Source organism: Nelumbo nucifera, chromosome 4 (assembly GCF_055504915.1).
Source record: "Nelumbo nucifera cultivar China Antique chromosome 4, China Antique-T2T, whole genome shotgun sequence".
Classification (NCBI taxonomy): domain Eukaryota; kingdom Viridiplantae; phylum Streptophyta; class Magnoliopsida; order Proteales; family Nelumbonaceae; genus Nelumbo; species Nelumbo nucifera.
In genome coordinates this window covers 12111144-12126161 of record NC_142652.1, presented here as the reverse complement: position 1 = coordinate 12126161, position 15018 = coordinate 12111144, and the positions used below count along the sequence as shown (strand labels likewise).

Here is a 15018-nt window from a genome sequence, read left to right as displayed (position 1 = left end):
GTAGAAGGGTCAGGGTGGGTTGGGTCGAGAGTACCCACTTGGTTGTGAAGGTGAGCTTCTTAGGTTTCAAACTATTATAGAAATTACTATGAATTCAAATTTTCGGATAACCTCAGGGTGAGCTGTGCCGGTCAAGGCTTGAGGTAAGCAAGTTTCATTTATGCAACAGAGGACGTTTTTTCTCTCTCTTATCTATACAACTACAACACACACTCTCTCTCTCGATCTCGAATGGGCCCTATGGTTTGGCACAAGGATTTAGGTTTCATGGCTGAGCTTTGATTCATATGGAAATTGGTTGATATGAAATTGAAAAATTAGCTGATTTACAAAAGCGATTGATGATCTGTGGTCTTCAAATTGATTTTTGAATAGGAGTGGATGGTAGCTAAGATCAGGTTATCTGCCTCCACATCCATACAAAAGCCTATTTCCACTGTTTCTTCATATCTCAGATCTTTGACGAATTAAATCAGGTTTTGGTATTTGAGAACGGTAAAGATGGGATTTGGGCTTTGCTGGTTGTAGCACCACCGCAAACAGTGGCAACGATAAATTGAAGTGCCATTGTTGATGGAAGTTGAGTTGAAGTAGAATGAGTTTTGCAATACAAATGACGAAGCTTGTTCGCACAATTGATATTTTTTATCAATCTTTTATTTTTTTACAAAGTTTTTTTTTTATGAAAAGTAATTTTGAGTTTAAATTTTGAAATATATAATTATTTTGGATGTTTATCAATTTATTTATTTTATTAATTTTCTATTTTATTGGTTGAAATATGAATTTTTTAAATTTTATTTCTTCCATGTTTATTTTTCTTGAATTTTTTATCGATTTGTGTTTTTTTCTACAATCATTGCTTCTTTGCAAATTTATGTCAATTTGTGTGTTTTATTATTTTTGTTTTTCTTAATTTTCTTAATATTTGTATTTTATTTGGCTAAAATATTTGTAATTTCATAATCTTTTCATTAGGTTAAAAGGTCATATGGGTGGGTCAGGGTCAAGGTGGGTTGTGACCCACTAAGACCCATAAATATGGGTGGGTTGGTACTCAACCCTCACCCAACCCAACCCAATCCAATCTACCCATTTGCCACCCCTACAAACTCGGAACCAAGCCAGACCTAACTCAGCTTATGTCTTAGGCCCAAAACTTGGGCTTGGCTAGGCTGGGACCTATGTCATAGCCCTCGTCATAGGTGCAAAGCTCGACTGGCCCATGATCACCTTAATTCGAATTTAGATTAGCTTAATGTTTTAGCTGTTCAAAGGGATGTGGAACCAATGATGAGGTTCTAAGCTAATATTAAATTCATGGGCCCCACTATAAAAAGATGCGGGCCCCTTGTATTTAATACTGGCGTGAAACTTTATCATTAGTTCCACAGCCCGTTGAACAGCTAAAGCGTTTAGCTAAACCTTGCTCCCCTGATTCGATCCCACCCAATGTTAGGGAAAAGCTGGATTCCACTAGGATCTAGACAACCGGTCCATATGCATATTTATATAAGTGCAATAGTCAACACAAAAAGTTGTCACTTGTATATGATAAGTTCCGTTTGTTAAGGTGATGTTTGGCATCAATGCCATTTTTTGAGAAAATTGTGCCATGTAGGCGCCACATATGCTTCAAACAACACCCTTTTTGTTTGGTACAATTATTTGTTTTTCTAAGAAAAAACATTGCTCTAGACCATGCATTGGAAATCGAGAAAGTGTGGTATGTAGCAACACCAAATCAATGTTTTTGGGAAAATGGTGTGTTGCTGCCAACGATCCCGTCCACGGGATGAACACCCATTCGGTTGGTTGTGGACGGGACCGGTCCATGCTATATCGTGGACTGGTCCCATCCACACTCTATTTTTGATCAAATGCTTCACACTCTCCCTGAAAAAGGTTGAAACCCTATTGTTTGTTTCACATTTTAATATTTTTTGTCAATAAAATATTAATTATTTTACTTAATTTTTAAATTTTTAGTGTTTTATTAATAAAATAATATTTTTAAATATTGAATATTTTAATTATTTTACTATTGTTTTTATAAAAATTAATAATGATTGATTAATATTAATTTGTTGATGCATTTTTCAATATATTTATCATATAAAATGCAAAAATTAGATATTTATGATTAACTATGTAAATCAAGGTTTTTGAACCGCTGTTGACATGGACGGTTGGAACGTTTGGCCCGGAATTGTTTAGGCAAGCGGTTCCGTTTTACCCAAACACAGTTTTGCCAAAAATTGTTGAAAAAGTCAACAACCTGTTAATCCGGGTGGTCAAACCGTTCAATGGTTTTTAACCATTTTTTTATTTTTATTTTTTTTAAATTTGTTTGTTAGAACGGGCCGTCCGTTTGTCGGACCATCGACTCGAAAACTGGTGGCCAAAACGGAAATCGTCGACCCATAGAATGCCACTGTGGGTGTGGACTGGTTCAGTCCATATAGTTTGTCCACAGTTTAGAACAGTTGTGAACTGTGATATGGCGTGAATTGGTCTCTGTCACAGGGTGTGGTATAGACTAATCCACACCCACCAATTTCTCATCTACACTACAAAATACCTCAAAAACTTTTTGTTGCTGCCAGCAATGGTACCAAATAAATGTTTTATCAAAAAACACATATAAAACAACACCGATTTCAAACAAAAAATAATCGACTCTATATGTCCAGTACCATTTTTATAGAAAAAGGTGCATGTTACGAGCACGATGCCAAACAACTACTAAAATTCCATAACAGAGAAGTACGATAATCGTGTTCTGTTGTTCTTACACTGGCGCTGGCTCGATCAAGATAAAAAGGTCTCGTTATGGACTCCGTCTCGATGGTAGCGAACTTTCCCTCCTCCCTTCTTTGTTAATAACTCTTCCGTGCACTTCCGTGCAGTGAAGCAGATGTTGGCGGAGACCAGACTCACAACGAAGCCAGAGACCCAGCCAAGACGGCACGGCCCAGACGGCTCTCGTTGGAGACCCAACGTGTAGTCAATGTGGGCCTACAGAAACCATCCATTAATCTGAGAAAAAGCCCTTTTCAGCCTCATTGCGAAAACGTTTAGTCATCATAATAGACCCTCGGCCCATTAGCTGGATTGACGTCACGTGCCCTGTGATTCTGTCCCGAGTCCACTGACCGCTTCTGTGCACACAACAGAAGCTCTTGTAGTTGTAGTAGACTCGTACACCGCACTTTATGATCATGTCTCATGATTACATACCGTGCTCCTGTTTCAAGCAATCAAACCCAATATCCCGGAGGGGTATTTATGTCATTCCGGTTCCCAAAATAACATTGCACTCTTGCTTTTGCTCTCAAAAGCAGTGTCTCGTTCGTTTCGTTTCTATCCACAACAATCCATGTATGGTAAAAATAGAGACGAGACGAGAATTGGAGAAACGAGACAGATTGACAGAGCAAAGAGAAAAGGCCGGGTGAAGGGCGTGTTTGGCTACGTTGGATTAATAAACACTTCGGTGGTGGGTCTGTTTGGTCATTTCCACACTGTTCTTTCCCTGTTTTTGCCTCCATCTCCTTCTCTCACGTCTTTGGCTGCTGCGTTCAGTCGATCGGTCGAGCCGAAACGGAAAACAATTTTGACTTCTTTAATCTCAACCTTCGAATCTATAATCTCCTCCGCATTTCCCAGAGCTACGTGGAAAGAAATCGAAATTTCAAAAATAAAATGCCACGAAGAACGCATGGGGTACCGTCGAAGTTGAAATCGAAGCCCCTTCTTTAATGGAGTTCAAGGATTCCAGCAGCAGCACCAGCGACGCGAAGCCAGAGATCCGTCCGGTGCTCTTTAGCATCGATCTCAATGAGATCCCCTCGTCTTCCTCGCTCGAATCTCCCTCGTCTTTCCAGGACGCTTGCGCCGTCGTTCGGGCTTTCATTGATACCCCCCCGCCGGCTAGTCGGAACCTGGCCGAGTTGCCTGGTGAAGCCCGTGGGCCGGCGTGCAGTGCATGTGGTCGCTCGGAGGTCAGAAACAGCGTCGTGGTCTGCGACGGCTGCGAGCGCGGTTTTCACCTGAACTGCGCCGGCATGCGGGGTCGCCAGGCCATTATGCTTGAAGACTGGCGGTGTGCTGACTGTCACAACAATGGAGTGGGGAGTAAGAGGTGGCCTTTGGGAGCAGTTTGTACGGGGACGAAGCGGAGTGGTGTTAGGCTTCTTGACATCAATGCTTCTCCGCCGAGTGATGGGGATGCTGAGGGAAGCGAGGAATTACAGAATTCAAGGTTTGGGACTCTTCCGTTTTTCCTTCTGTTTGTGTTTTTCTTTCATTTCTTTAATGTTTTAGCCTCTAAGTTGGTGAGGGAAGAGGAGCTGAAAAAGTAGTTGTTTCTCTGAAGGAAAACGAAAAAAAAGAAAAGAAAAACTTGATCTTTATTCCCAAGTCCTTGTACATATATTTTTAATTGCATTAGCTGTTTTTAGCACTCGAAATTTCGAAAGAGAACTCTTATAATCGCCGGGTGGAGCTTCTTTTCGAACTCTTAGATTGTTTGCATTTTGCGGCCTGTAAACCTTGATTGCTTATCGCATTGAAAGGCTCATCTTATTTCTGTATCGTTCAAAATAACTCATTCAAGTTATGTATGCTTGGAAGCTTGCCTGTCGTTGGGTTCAGTAGCTATTATTTGCATACTGAGTCCAAATGTCCATATTTTATCAAATTCAAAAATAAGCTGCATCTGCCCGAGATTCTTTTTGGATAGTTTTGTATCTTCCCGAGATTCAACTGCTCTGATATGGTTCCGGAATTTTTTTTAGTTCGATAGTTTCAACTCTAGGAATGTTACTGTCATCGCTCATATGATGTTTAGGTTCATGCCTAATCTGAGTTCCATTTAGATAATTGGCAGCTAGGAATATGATAAACTATCATGCATTTGGTGGTTCTCCTTTCATAGGAAGGGGGAAATATCTCCATTTGTTTGTTCTATTCTATGCCTTTTTTCTTATAACAGTCTGATATCTTAAATGCATCTTTCCCTCTGAAAAGCTCAGCCAATTCTACAATGAGAACGAGTTAGAAATTATTCATTTTCACATGTAGTATATTATAATACTCTTAACTAAGAGAGTTGCACTGCTTATACTAACCTAATAATTGAAAAACTTGAAGGCAAAGACAAATTTCTTCTCAACTTGATTACTAGGCCTTCTTCTCCTTCTCTCTCTCTCTCTCTCTCTCTCTCTCTCTCTCTCTCTTTTTTCATTTATTTTTGGGGTGGGTTGTTGCTCATGTAAATCTTCTAGTGGTGGTTCCATCAAATGATTTATTGACTTTGTTTCTTTATGCAATTTAGATATCATAGGTTGGCTTCTAGGATAAACAAATTTCATCACCAAGATCTCTCTCTCTCTCTCTCTCTCTCTCTCTCTCTCTCTCTTTTTGAGAAAGTTAAGTATTGATGGTAGCATCAAATTTAATTTAAGGGTCGATTGGGCAATGGTGAACAAGATATTGGTTTCCGGAAACGCCTAGGAGTTAGACTGGATTGGTTATTTAGGTTATTAATAAAAAAATATTTCTATAAAAGTGAACTTATAACCTGTACATCAACCCCTGTGAACAATGAGTATCTGTACAAAAGGTCTGAAGATGCAGCAGTATATACTCTACTATAGTATGCGAAAGGTATTTAGAGCCAAAAAATGCATTAGTTTCTTTCAAGTCACAGCACCTAAATACTAACAGAATAAATTGAGAAAGTTACTATTCTTCCTTTTTTTATTAAGGCCCTTTATATACCAGCTCTGAAATAATTGTTCAAGGGTCTCCCAGAAGCACCACTGCAGTGAGAATAAATTTAGTGGAGGTATCCTCCATATATGGACAGAAAATATAATCTTTGATAAACCTGTACATCTCCTGTCCTGTTTAGATTGTTTACTACAGTGAGATATTTTCCCAAGTCAGTCAACCATACCATGAGAGCCACTTTTGAGGAAGTTCCAGAATGCCAAACCTTTTTGCAAGAAAAGGTGCTTCGATCTTCATTATTTAGCCTATTAAAATGATTGAGCTGTGAAAATTCAGCTGAGTCTCACTGTCATGTTCTCGTGTCTCTCAATAGAGGATCTGTATGTTGGTTTTAAGTATTAGGTAGAGCTCTGCCACATAACTGTTGTGGATGGGATCAGATAGCAAAATTTCCATAAAAGAAGCATAAAAAATCAACTATTTTTGGATTTGGATAGAACTCTAACTGGGGACAATTTGGTAAGAAAGTATATGCTGCTGGATTCCACCAACTGTGTTCTATGTGAAGAGCAAAATGAATCAGTCAACCATCTGCTGCTAATTTGCAGATTTGCTTCTGAGCTATGGTCTAAAATTGGGAATTTATTTGAGGTAGAAAGCTGTTGCCTAGAATCAGTGGTGGACTTTGTAAGAGCTGGAGAGTTGAAGGTCTCACTAAGAGGGGAAAATTGGCATGGAACATTGCTTCTGCAGCAGTTTTTTGGTGCATTTGACAGGAGAGAAATGCAAGAATATTCAAGAATAAAAGTAGCTCTACAGATATAGTGTTTCAGAAAATTTTGGGAAAATGTTTTCTTGGCTTGCTGGGAACACATTGTTTAAGGATAGAAATTATAATTCCTTTTTTGTTTATGATAATACAAGAATTTTCCATGCCATTGCTAATGGCAGGAGAAGAAAGAGTCTAATCACCTCTTTAGTGGTATTCGGTAGGGGGTCTGAGATCTCTGATGAGTCTGATCAAGATGAAATTGCAAAGGTCTTTGTGGAACACTTTAAATCAATCTATAGAAGGCCACTTAATGATAGATGGAATGTTGATGGTTTTGATTGGGAGGTTTCGGGAGACAATCAAGTGGAGTTTCTAGAAAGAAGGTTTGATGAGGATGAAATCAAGGAAGCAGTTTTCTCAATGGATAGATCCAAAGCTTTGAGGCCCGATGGATTTACAATGGCGTTTTATTAAGACTGTTGGGATATTATCAAGGCAGATTTGATCAAAGTTTTTACTTTTTAGAGAATTTCATAGAAGGGGGTAATCAGCTCGGGAATGAATTCTACCTTTTAGCCTTGATCCCAAAGAAGATCGGTGCCAATCATCCAGAAGAATTCAGACCTATAAGCCTAGTCACTAGTCGCTACAAAATAATTGCTAAGGTGCTCCCTTCAATTATCTCCCAATATCAAGGGGCTTTCATTCAAGATAGACAAATAATTGACCAAATCCTAATTGCTTCTGAGTGCGTGGAGTCCCAAAAGAGATCAAGGAAAAGGGGAGTTGCAATAAAAATGGACTTGGAGAAGGCCTATGACTTGGTAGATTGGGAGTTCTTGATTAACATTATGAGGAGGTGTGGCTTTGGGGTACATTGGTGTAAATGGATTAGAGGTTGCTTGCAAACCAAATAACCAATCATTATTTTGTAATTGCAAATGGATTGTGTTGAGACCCAAACACCCCCTTCAGAACCCACTAGGGGAGTGGAGCAGGCCGCCACCTATCAGCCATTCACAAGAAGACAGAGGAGCCAGGCGGCAGAGCCCCAGAATTAGTTACACTCAGAGTTGGTTACTCTGCCACCTGAAGATTTCCCTTAATTTTCCTCTCCCTGATTCCAGTTTCTTCCTTCCCTCCCTTCTCTCTTTTCTCTCCATCTTCTGTTTCAGGAGGTCAAGCCTCCCTCGAAGAGGTTTCCGAGGTGAGCGGAAACTCACCAAGTTGGTATCAGAGCAAGGTTGCAGACCAGCTATGCCGCAGACAAGATCCTCTACCATGGAAGACAGAGTCGACCAACTTGAGATTGGGTTCCATCAGGTACTGAACAAACTCAGGGATCTCAAGGTGGTCATCTCTAACCTCGCCTCCCAACAACAATCCGGCGAGACCAGTCATCCAACAGGGGCCGATGCCTCTGTTCCGGTAGCCAGGGAACTGGGGGTTACCCCGCCGAAAAGGTTACTAAAATCAATTTTCCCAACTATTCCAGTGGAGATCCCATTCCTTGGATTTTCAGAGTAGAGAGATTCTTCGAGTATCATGAAACCCCTGCACACCAATGCGTCGCCATCGCTTCCATTCACCTAGAAGGAGATGCTATTCTCTGGCTTCAGTGGTATCAACAAACCCATCCTCAGGTAACTTGGGCGGAGTTCACAGAAGCCTTGTGCATCCGTTTTGGGCCGACGGCGTTCGTGGATTATGACGAACTCCTCACTCGACTAAAACAGACCGGGACAGTAGCAGACTACCAGCTCGAGTTCGAAAGAATGGCGACCAGGGTACATGGATGGCCGGAGAAGGCTTTGGTAGGGTGTTTCGTGGGAGGTCTCAGAGAAGACATCCGCCTGGAAGTGAGAGCTCTTCGACCAACGACAGTCATGGCGGCAGTGGGAATGGCTCGCTTGCAAGAAGAGAAGATGGATAGCATGCGCAGAACCAGCAAGCCTTCCTACCTGAATGTGAGGGCTCCCCAGCGGACCGAACAACAACCCATGAAACAAATTGGGGATTCTCAAAAGCCCATTCTGTCCAGGCCCACTGTGCCCTTCAAGCGCCTCTCATGGGCGGAGATGCAGGCCCGACGCGAGAAGGGCCTTTGCTACAATTGTGATGACAAGTTTGGACCGGGCCATAAGTGCCGAGTTCAGCGAGTGTTTCTCCTTCTGATAGAGGAAGAACCAGAAGAAAACGTAGAAGATTGTGAACTGATCTCAGTTGAACCAGAACCAGGGGGAGCCGAGATCTCCTTACACGCCCTCATGGGCCTCAACCCTCTTCAGTCCATGCGAGTAGAAGGAAGGTTGGTGGGCCGATCTGTGATGATCTTGATTGACAGTGGCTCAACCTTGAATTTCATCACTTGCCGATTAGCAAGGCAACTATGTATGTCTATACAACCCACTCCACTCTTTTCAATCTATGTGGCTAATGGAAGTCAGTTGACATGTGATGGTGTGTGCAAGAAGGAAAGGATCCTTATACAAGGCCACTATTTCGTGGTGGATCTCCACCCATTGGATTTCTCAGGGGCTGATATTATTCTGGGAATTCATTGGTTACGTGGCCTAGGGCTGGCACTGTGTGATTGGGCCAAAATGACAATGGACTTTTATCAAGATGGTCAAACTTGCCATCTCCAAGGGGTGCGACCTCCGAGTCCCCAAGGTGATACTGTAACTTCCATATTACGGGCCTCCAAGGATATTGGACAGCCCTTATTTATGCACTTAGGCATGCAGCCCACAACTCCAACTTTAAACAATCAAGGCTGTGACCAACCCACGAAAGCCCAACACGAGGCACTACGATCGATACTCGATCAGTTTGTTGATGTGTTCAAGGAACCAAGCCAATTACCTCCACCCCGGGCCCATGACCATCGGATACCCCTCTTACCAAATTCTAAACCGGCCAATGTGAGGCCATATAGATACCCCTATTTCCAGAAGCTAGAAATTGAGAAGGCGGTAAGAGAGCTAATGAACAAAGGGCATATATAAACCAGCACCAGCCCATTTTCATCCCCTGTACTCCTAGTAAAAAAGAAGGATGGTAGTTGGCGGTTTTGTGTAGATTACCGGGCCTTGAATCAGATTACAGTGAAGGACAAGTTCTCGATACCCCTCATTGATGAACTGCTGGATGAGTTAGGAGAAGCACAGGTGTTCTCCAAACTGGATCTGCGATCCGGGTACCATCAGATTCGGGTTCACCAGGCCGACATCCACAAGACCGCTTTCCGAACCCATGATGGCCATTATGAGTTCCTGGTTATGCCGTTTGGGCTCACCAACGCCCCCTCCACCTTCTAGGTCCTTATGAATGACATTTTCAGGCCTTTCTTAAGGCAATTTGTTTTAGTATTCTTCGATGACATTTTGGTTTACAGCAGGGACTGGGGCACCCATATGGAACATTTGAGACTTACTCTCACCACTCTAAAGGAACATCAATTACATGCCAAAATGACAAAGTGTTCTTTTGGACAAAAACAGATACAATACTTAGGCCATGTGGTTACAGCAGGGCGGGTCATGGCAGACCCAGAAAAGATAGAGGCCATCCAAAAATGGCCCAAGCCCACTACTGTTAAGGCTCTTAGGGGTTTCCTTGGGCTTACAGGGTATTATAGGCATTTCATTAAGGGGTATGGGCTCATGGCCGCCCCTCTAACGCGCCTGTTGAAGAAGGATTCTTTTAGATGGGCTGATGAAGCCCAACGGGCCTTTGAAGACTTGAAGACAACAGTTTCGGGCCCTCCAGTCCTTATTCTTCCAGATTTCACTCAGCCCTTTGAGATTGAGTGTGATGCCTCAGGTACAGGGGTGGGGGCCGTCCTGATGCAGAAGGGACAACCCATTGCTTACTTCAGCAAGGCCTTATCAGCCGCCCACCAGAACCAGTCCACTTATGTCAAGGAGATGATGGCAGTGGTAATGGCAGTCCATAAATGGCGTACCTCTCTATTGGGACGCCAATTTATCATAAGGTCAGACCAACGAAGTCTGAAATATATAGCAGAACAAAGAGTGCACACTCCAGAGCAGCAAAAGTGGCTGAGTACACTGATGGGCTTCGACTACCGAATAGAGTATAAACCTGGGCTTGCTAACAGGGTAGCTGATGCCTTATCACGGGTAGAAGAGCTGGCCCAACTAACCTACTCTCAGCCCAGTTTTCCCTTGTTTGAAACCATAAGGCAAGAAGCAAGGACTGATCCGCAGCTGCAGGACATTAGGGAAAAATTAAGGCAGAACCCTTCCCAGGTTGCAGGGTACCAAATTGTGGGATCAGACCTCTTCTTCAAGGGACGGTTCGTGATTGCTCCAAATTCCAGCCACAAAACTGAACTATTGAAGTTGTTTCATGATTCCTCCTTGGGAGGACATTCAGGAGTGCTAAGGACTCTAAAGAGGCTCAACAACCACTACCATTGGGTAGGTATGCGCAAGGATGTGTTACACTATGTATCTGAATGCCAGACCTGTCAACGGCAGAAATACTCCTCACAGTCTCCCGCGGACCTCCTACAGCCCCTCAAGATTCCAGAGCAAGTATGGGAAGACTTCTCCATGGACTTCATCACCGGACTTCCCCATTCTTTAGGGAAGGAAGTTATCATGGTAGTAGTTGACCGTCTCACCAAGTATAGCCATTTCTCTGCCCTGCCTCACCCTTACACCGCAGCAACGGTGGCTGACATCTTCATACGAGACGTCGCCAAATTGCATGGGACACCAAGATCCATTGTATTGGACCGTGACCCTGCCTTCCTAAGTTCATTTTGGAAGGAATACTTCCGATTGCAAGGAACCCAACTGCATCCATCCACAAGTTACCACCCCCAGACGGATGGACAGAGTGAAGTTCTTAATCGGTGCTTAGAAGCCTACCTGAGGTGCTTCATAGGGGAGAAGCCCAAACAGTGGGCTCACTGGCTTCCGTGGGCAGAATACTGGTACAACACAACTTATCAGTCAGCAGCAGGAATGACACCCTTCAAGGCTCTATATGGCAGAGAACCTCCTCCCATATCACCTTATGAATCTGGGTCGGCTAAGATGGCAGAAGTAGAGACTCGCCTACTGGCTAGAGATGAGATCCTTAGACTGCTCAAGGCCAACTTGACTAAAGCCCAGCAAAAGATGAAGGCCTACTATGACTCTCACCACCGCCCACTAGAGTTTCAGGTAGGTGATTTTGTCTACCTTAAGCTCCAACCTTACCACCAGGTCTCAGTGATGAGACGGGCTTGGCACAAGCTAGCTCCCAGATATTATGGGCCCTATAAGGTGCTGGAGAGAGTGGGCCTTGTTGCTTATAGATTGGACCTCCCTGCTACCTCGAAGCTACACCCGGTGTTTCACATTTCACTTCTCAGGAAAGCTGTGGGGAATCATACCCCTATCTCACCGAACTTACCCCAATTTACAGATGAAGGGAACATTTACACGGAGACTGTCAAGATTGTGGATTTCCGATGGGTTCGGCGAGGAGGGCAGGTGGTGCCAGAAGCCAAGGTTGAATGGGCCGGTCTGCCTCCAGAAGAGGCCACATGGGAACCTTATCTAAGGCTGAATGAGAGGTTTCCCAACCTAGACCTTGAGGGCAAGGTCAATGCTAAGGGGGGAGGAACTGTTGAGACCCAAACACCCCCTCCAGAACCCACTAGGGGAGTGGAGCAGGCCGCCACCTATCAGCCATTCACAAGAAGACAGAGGAGCCAGGTGGCAGAGCCCCAGAATTAGTTACACTCAGAGTTGGTTACTTTGCCATCTGAAGATTTTCCACCCATGTTATCTGCCAGAGTTAGTTATTCAGAAATCAGAGAATATTCCCTATGATATTACACCTGTAGGCCAGCTATATAAGGCCATCATCACATAATGAAAGCAATGAATGATTCTCCCTTAATTTTCCTCTCCCTGATTCCAATTTCTTCCTTCCCTCCCTTCTCTCTTTTCTCTCCATCTTCTGTTTCAGGAGGTCAAGCCTCCCTCGAAGAGGTTTCCGAGGTGAGCGGAAACTCACCAGATTGGTGGTTGATTTTTTTGAGGGCATTGAGGTTTAGGACAAGGGGATCTACTCTCGCCTTTCCTTTTCACTCTAGTTGTGGAGGTCTTTAGTAAATTGATCTTAAGAGCCAACAATGTGCAACTGTTCAAGGGGTGGTCAGTAGGGAAAAAACAGAATTTTGGGAGGGAGAATCATCCTATTTAATTCCACTCTAGCCAACCTCTCATTGCACTACCTGTCTATGTTTAGGATGCCCCAAGGAGTGGTGAGGAAAATTGAAAAAATCATGAGGGACTTTCTATGGGAATTGGGAGAGAGTAAGAAAGCTCACTTGCTAAGATGGGAGAAAGTGGTTAAGCTGAAGGTAGAAGGAGGTTCGGGAATTGGAAATGTAAGAGTGACAAATATGGCTTTGTTAAGCAAATGGTTTTGGAGGTTCCCCAAGGAAAATGTAAGATTGTGGCACAAAGTTATAGAAAGTATCTACGAGCTGTCAAGCAATGGAGGGGGGGGGGTGCTGCCTCCGAAACTCCACATGGACTTGTTTGGGCCCATCAACCCTCCACCTCTGTAAAGGCCCCAACGTCTTAGGATTAGAGTAGAAAACCTTATGTGCTGATTTCGGCTAAGTTTCTTGTGAAGGAAGAGTAGAAAGTTGGGGATTTCAGCAAGAGACAGAGGAAAGGGAAGAAAAGAGAAGAAGGTCGACTAGGATAGATTAACTTAACCCTAGCCGCCAGCCCCTCATTCTATTTATACTTAAGTATGAGATATTACAAAGATGCCCTTAGTAGGGCGGCAACTCAACCTAAGTAATTACAGCTCTTTAAAAAATAAAAACTAATGGGTCCAAGGCCCAACAACATCTTAATTTAAAAGGAAATAAACTAAACACAAGTCGGCCCACTCAACACTCCCCCTCAAGTTGGGAGTAGATGTCATACATCCCCAACTTGCGTAGATCATGCTCCAGCTTATTCTTTGCAACGCCTTTTGTGAGGACATCAACAAGCTGCAAATCGGAAGAAATGTATGGAAGACAAACTTCTCCAGAAGTTACCCTTTTTCTGATAAAATGTCTATCTACTTCAATGTGCTTAGTTCGGTCATGCTGGACTGGATTATGAGCAATATTAATTGCTGTCTGGTTATCGCAGTATAGCATCATAGGTTCTTCTGCCTGAACACCGATTTCTTCCAATAGAGAACGGATCTAGAGAAGTTCTTAAACTCCATGTGCCAGAGAAAGGGGTATCCGAACAGAGGCCATCTTTGCAACTGGTGCAAAGGTCTCTAGATAATCAATGCCATAGGTCTGTGTGTATCCTTTTGCAACAAGTCTTGCCTTGTACCTCTCTATGCTTCCATCTGCCTTATACTTTACTGTGTAAACCCATCTGCATCCAACTGTCTCCTTGCCTTCTGGTAGGTCCACAATCTCCCATGTCTGATTCTTAATCAAAGCCTCCATCTCTTCTTGCATAGTTGCCTTCCACTCAGGTTTGGAGAGAGCCTCACTAACACCCTTGGGTATAGACACGGAATCAAGAGAAGAGAGAAAAGCACGGTAGGAAGGAGAAAGTTGGGGATTTCAGCAAGAGACAGAGGAAAGGGAAGAAAAGAGAAGAAGGTCGACTAGGATAGATTAACTTAACCCTAGCCGCCAGCCCCTCATTCTATTTATAATTAACTTAAGTATGAGATATTACAAAGATGCCCTTAATAGGGCGGCAACTCAACCTAAGTAATTACAGCTCTTTAAAAAATAAAAACTAATGGGCCCAAGGCCCAACATCATCTTAATTTAAAAGGAAATAAACTAAACACAAGTCGGCCCACTCAACAATTAGAAATGCAAGATGTCTGACATCACACTAACTACTTGAAGTTATGCAATTAGGAGATAGACAAACATGTTTACAGTTTCACATGCTTAAATAGTCAAGTGCTTGAAACACCTTGTCATGATCCACGTTTGTTTGCTTTCACTTTCACTTCAAATTTATTTTATATGTTATGCTTATGTATTTTGATTTGAGCCAATAAATTTTAAAACATTTATATAAAATTAAGGGTTTTCATCTTTTATGTATTATTTTTTATTTTTTTTTCCAAAAATTTCCGCCTTGCTTTGTCCAGGTGTGTGCCTTGCCTTGGGCAGTAGAAGGTCCTTGTTCTTTTCTAGTGCCTGTCACTTTTAAAACATCGATTCTGAACCTTTCAAGTGCACAATACATACTTGGACTGAAGTAAGGCAATGCGAAAGCCACTCTTTTCTTTTTCTTTTTTCTTCCTTTCTTTTTATTATTGAAATGGTAACTTCATTAATCCAAATTTAAGTACAACTGTCAACCCCTAAAGAGGTGTTGATTCCTGTAGAGAACACTGATGTGGGCCCCACTGCAGTGGTCCCCACTGTGTTCGTAGGACAGCATGTGCAGTTATTTGTTCCAGTTATAGTAGTGTCAGTTTGAGTCAGTTTGTTA

At 42.8% G+C, this 15018-nt stretch overlaps 1 protein-coding gene across 1 annotated transcript in view; it reads left to right on the top strand.

Annotated features, from left to right (window-relative positions):
* Positions 1-3369: 3369 nt before the first annotated feature.
* Positions 3370-15018, top strand: part of LOC104607891 (methyl-CpG-binding domain-containing protein 9-like) — a 45055-nt gene continuing 33406 nt past the window's right edge. The window contains exon 1 of the mRNA XM_010273645.3: positions 3370-4264. Within this exon, the coding sequence (XP_010271947.2) occupies positions 3762-4264 (503 nt within the window). The 5' untranslated portion in view covers positions 3370-3761. The remainder of the gene's footprint in view (positions 4265-15018) is intronic.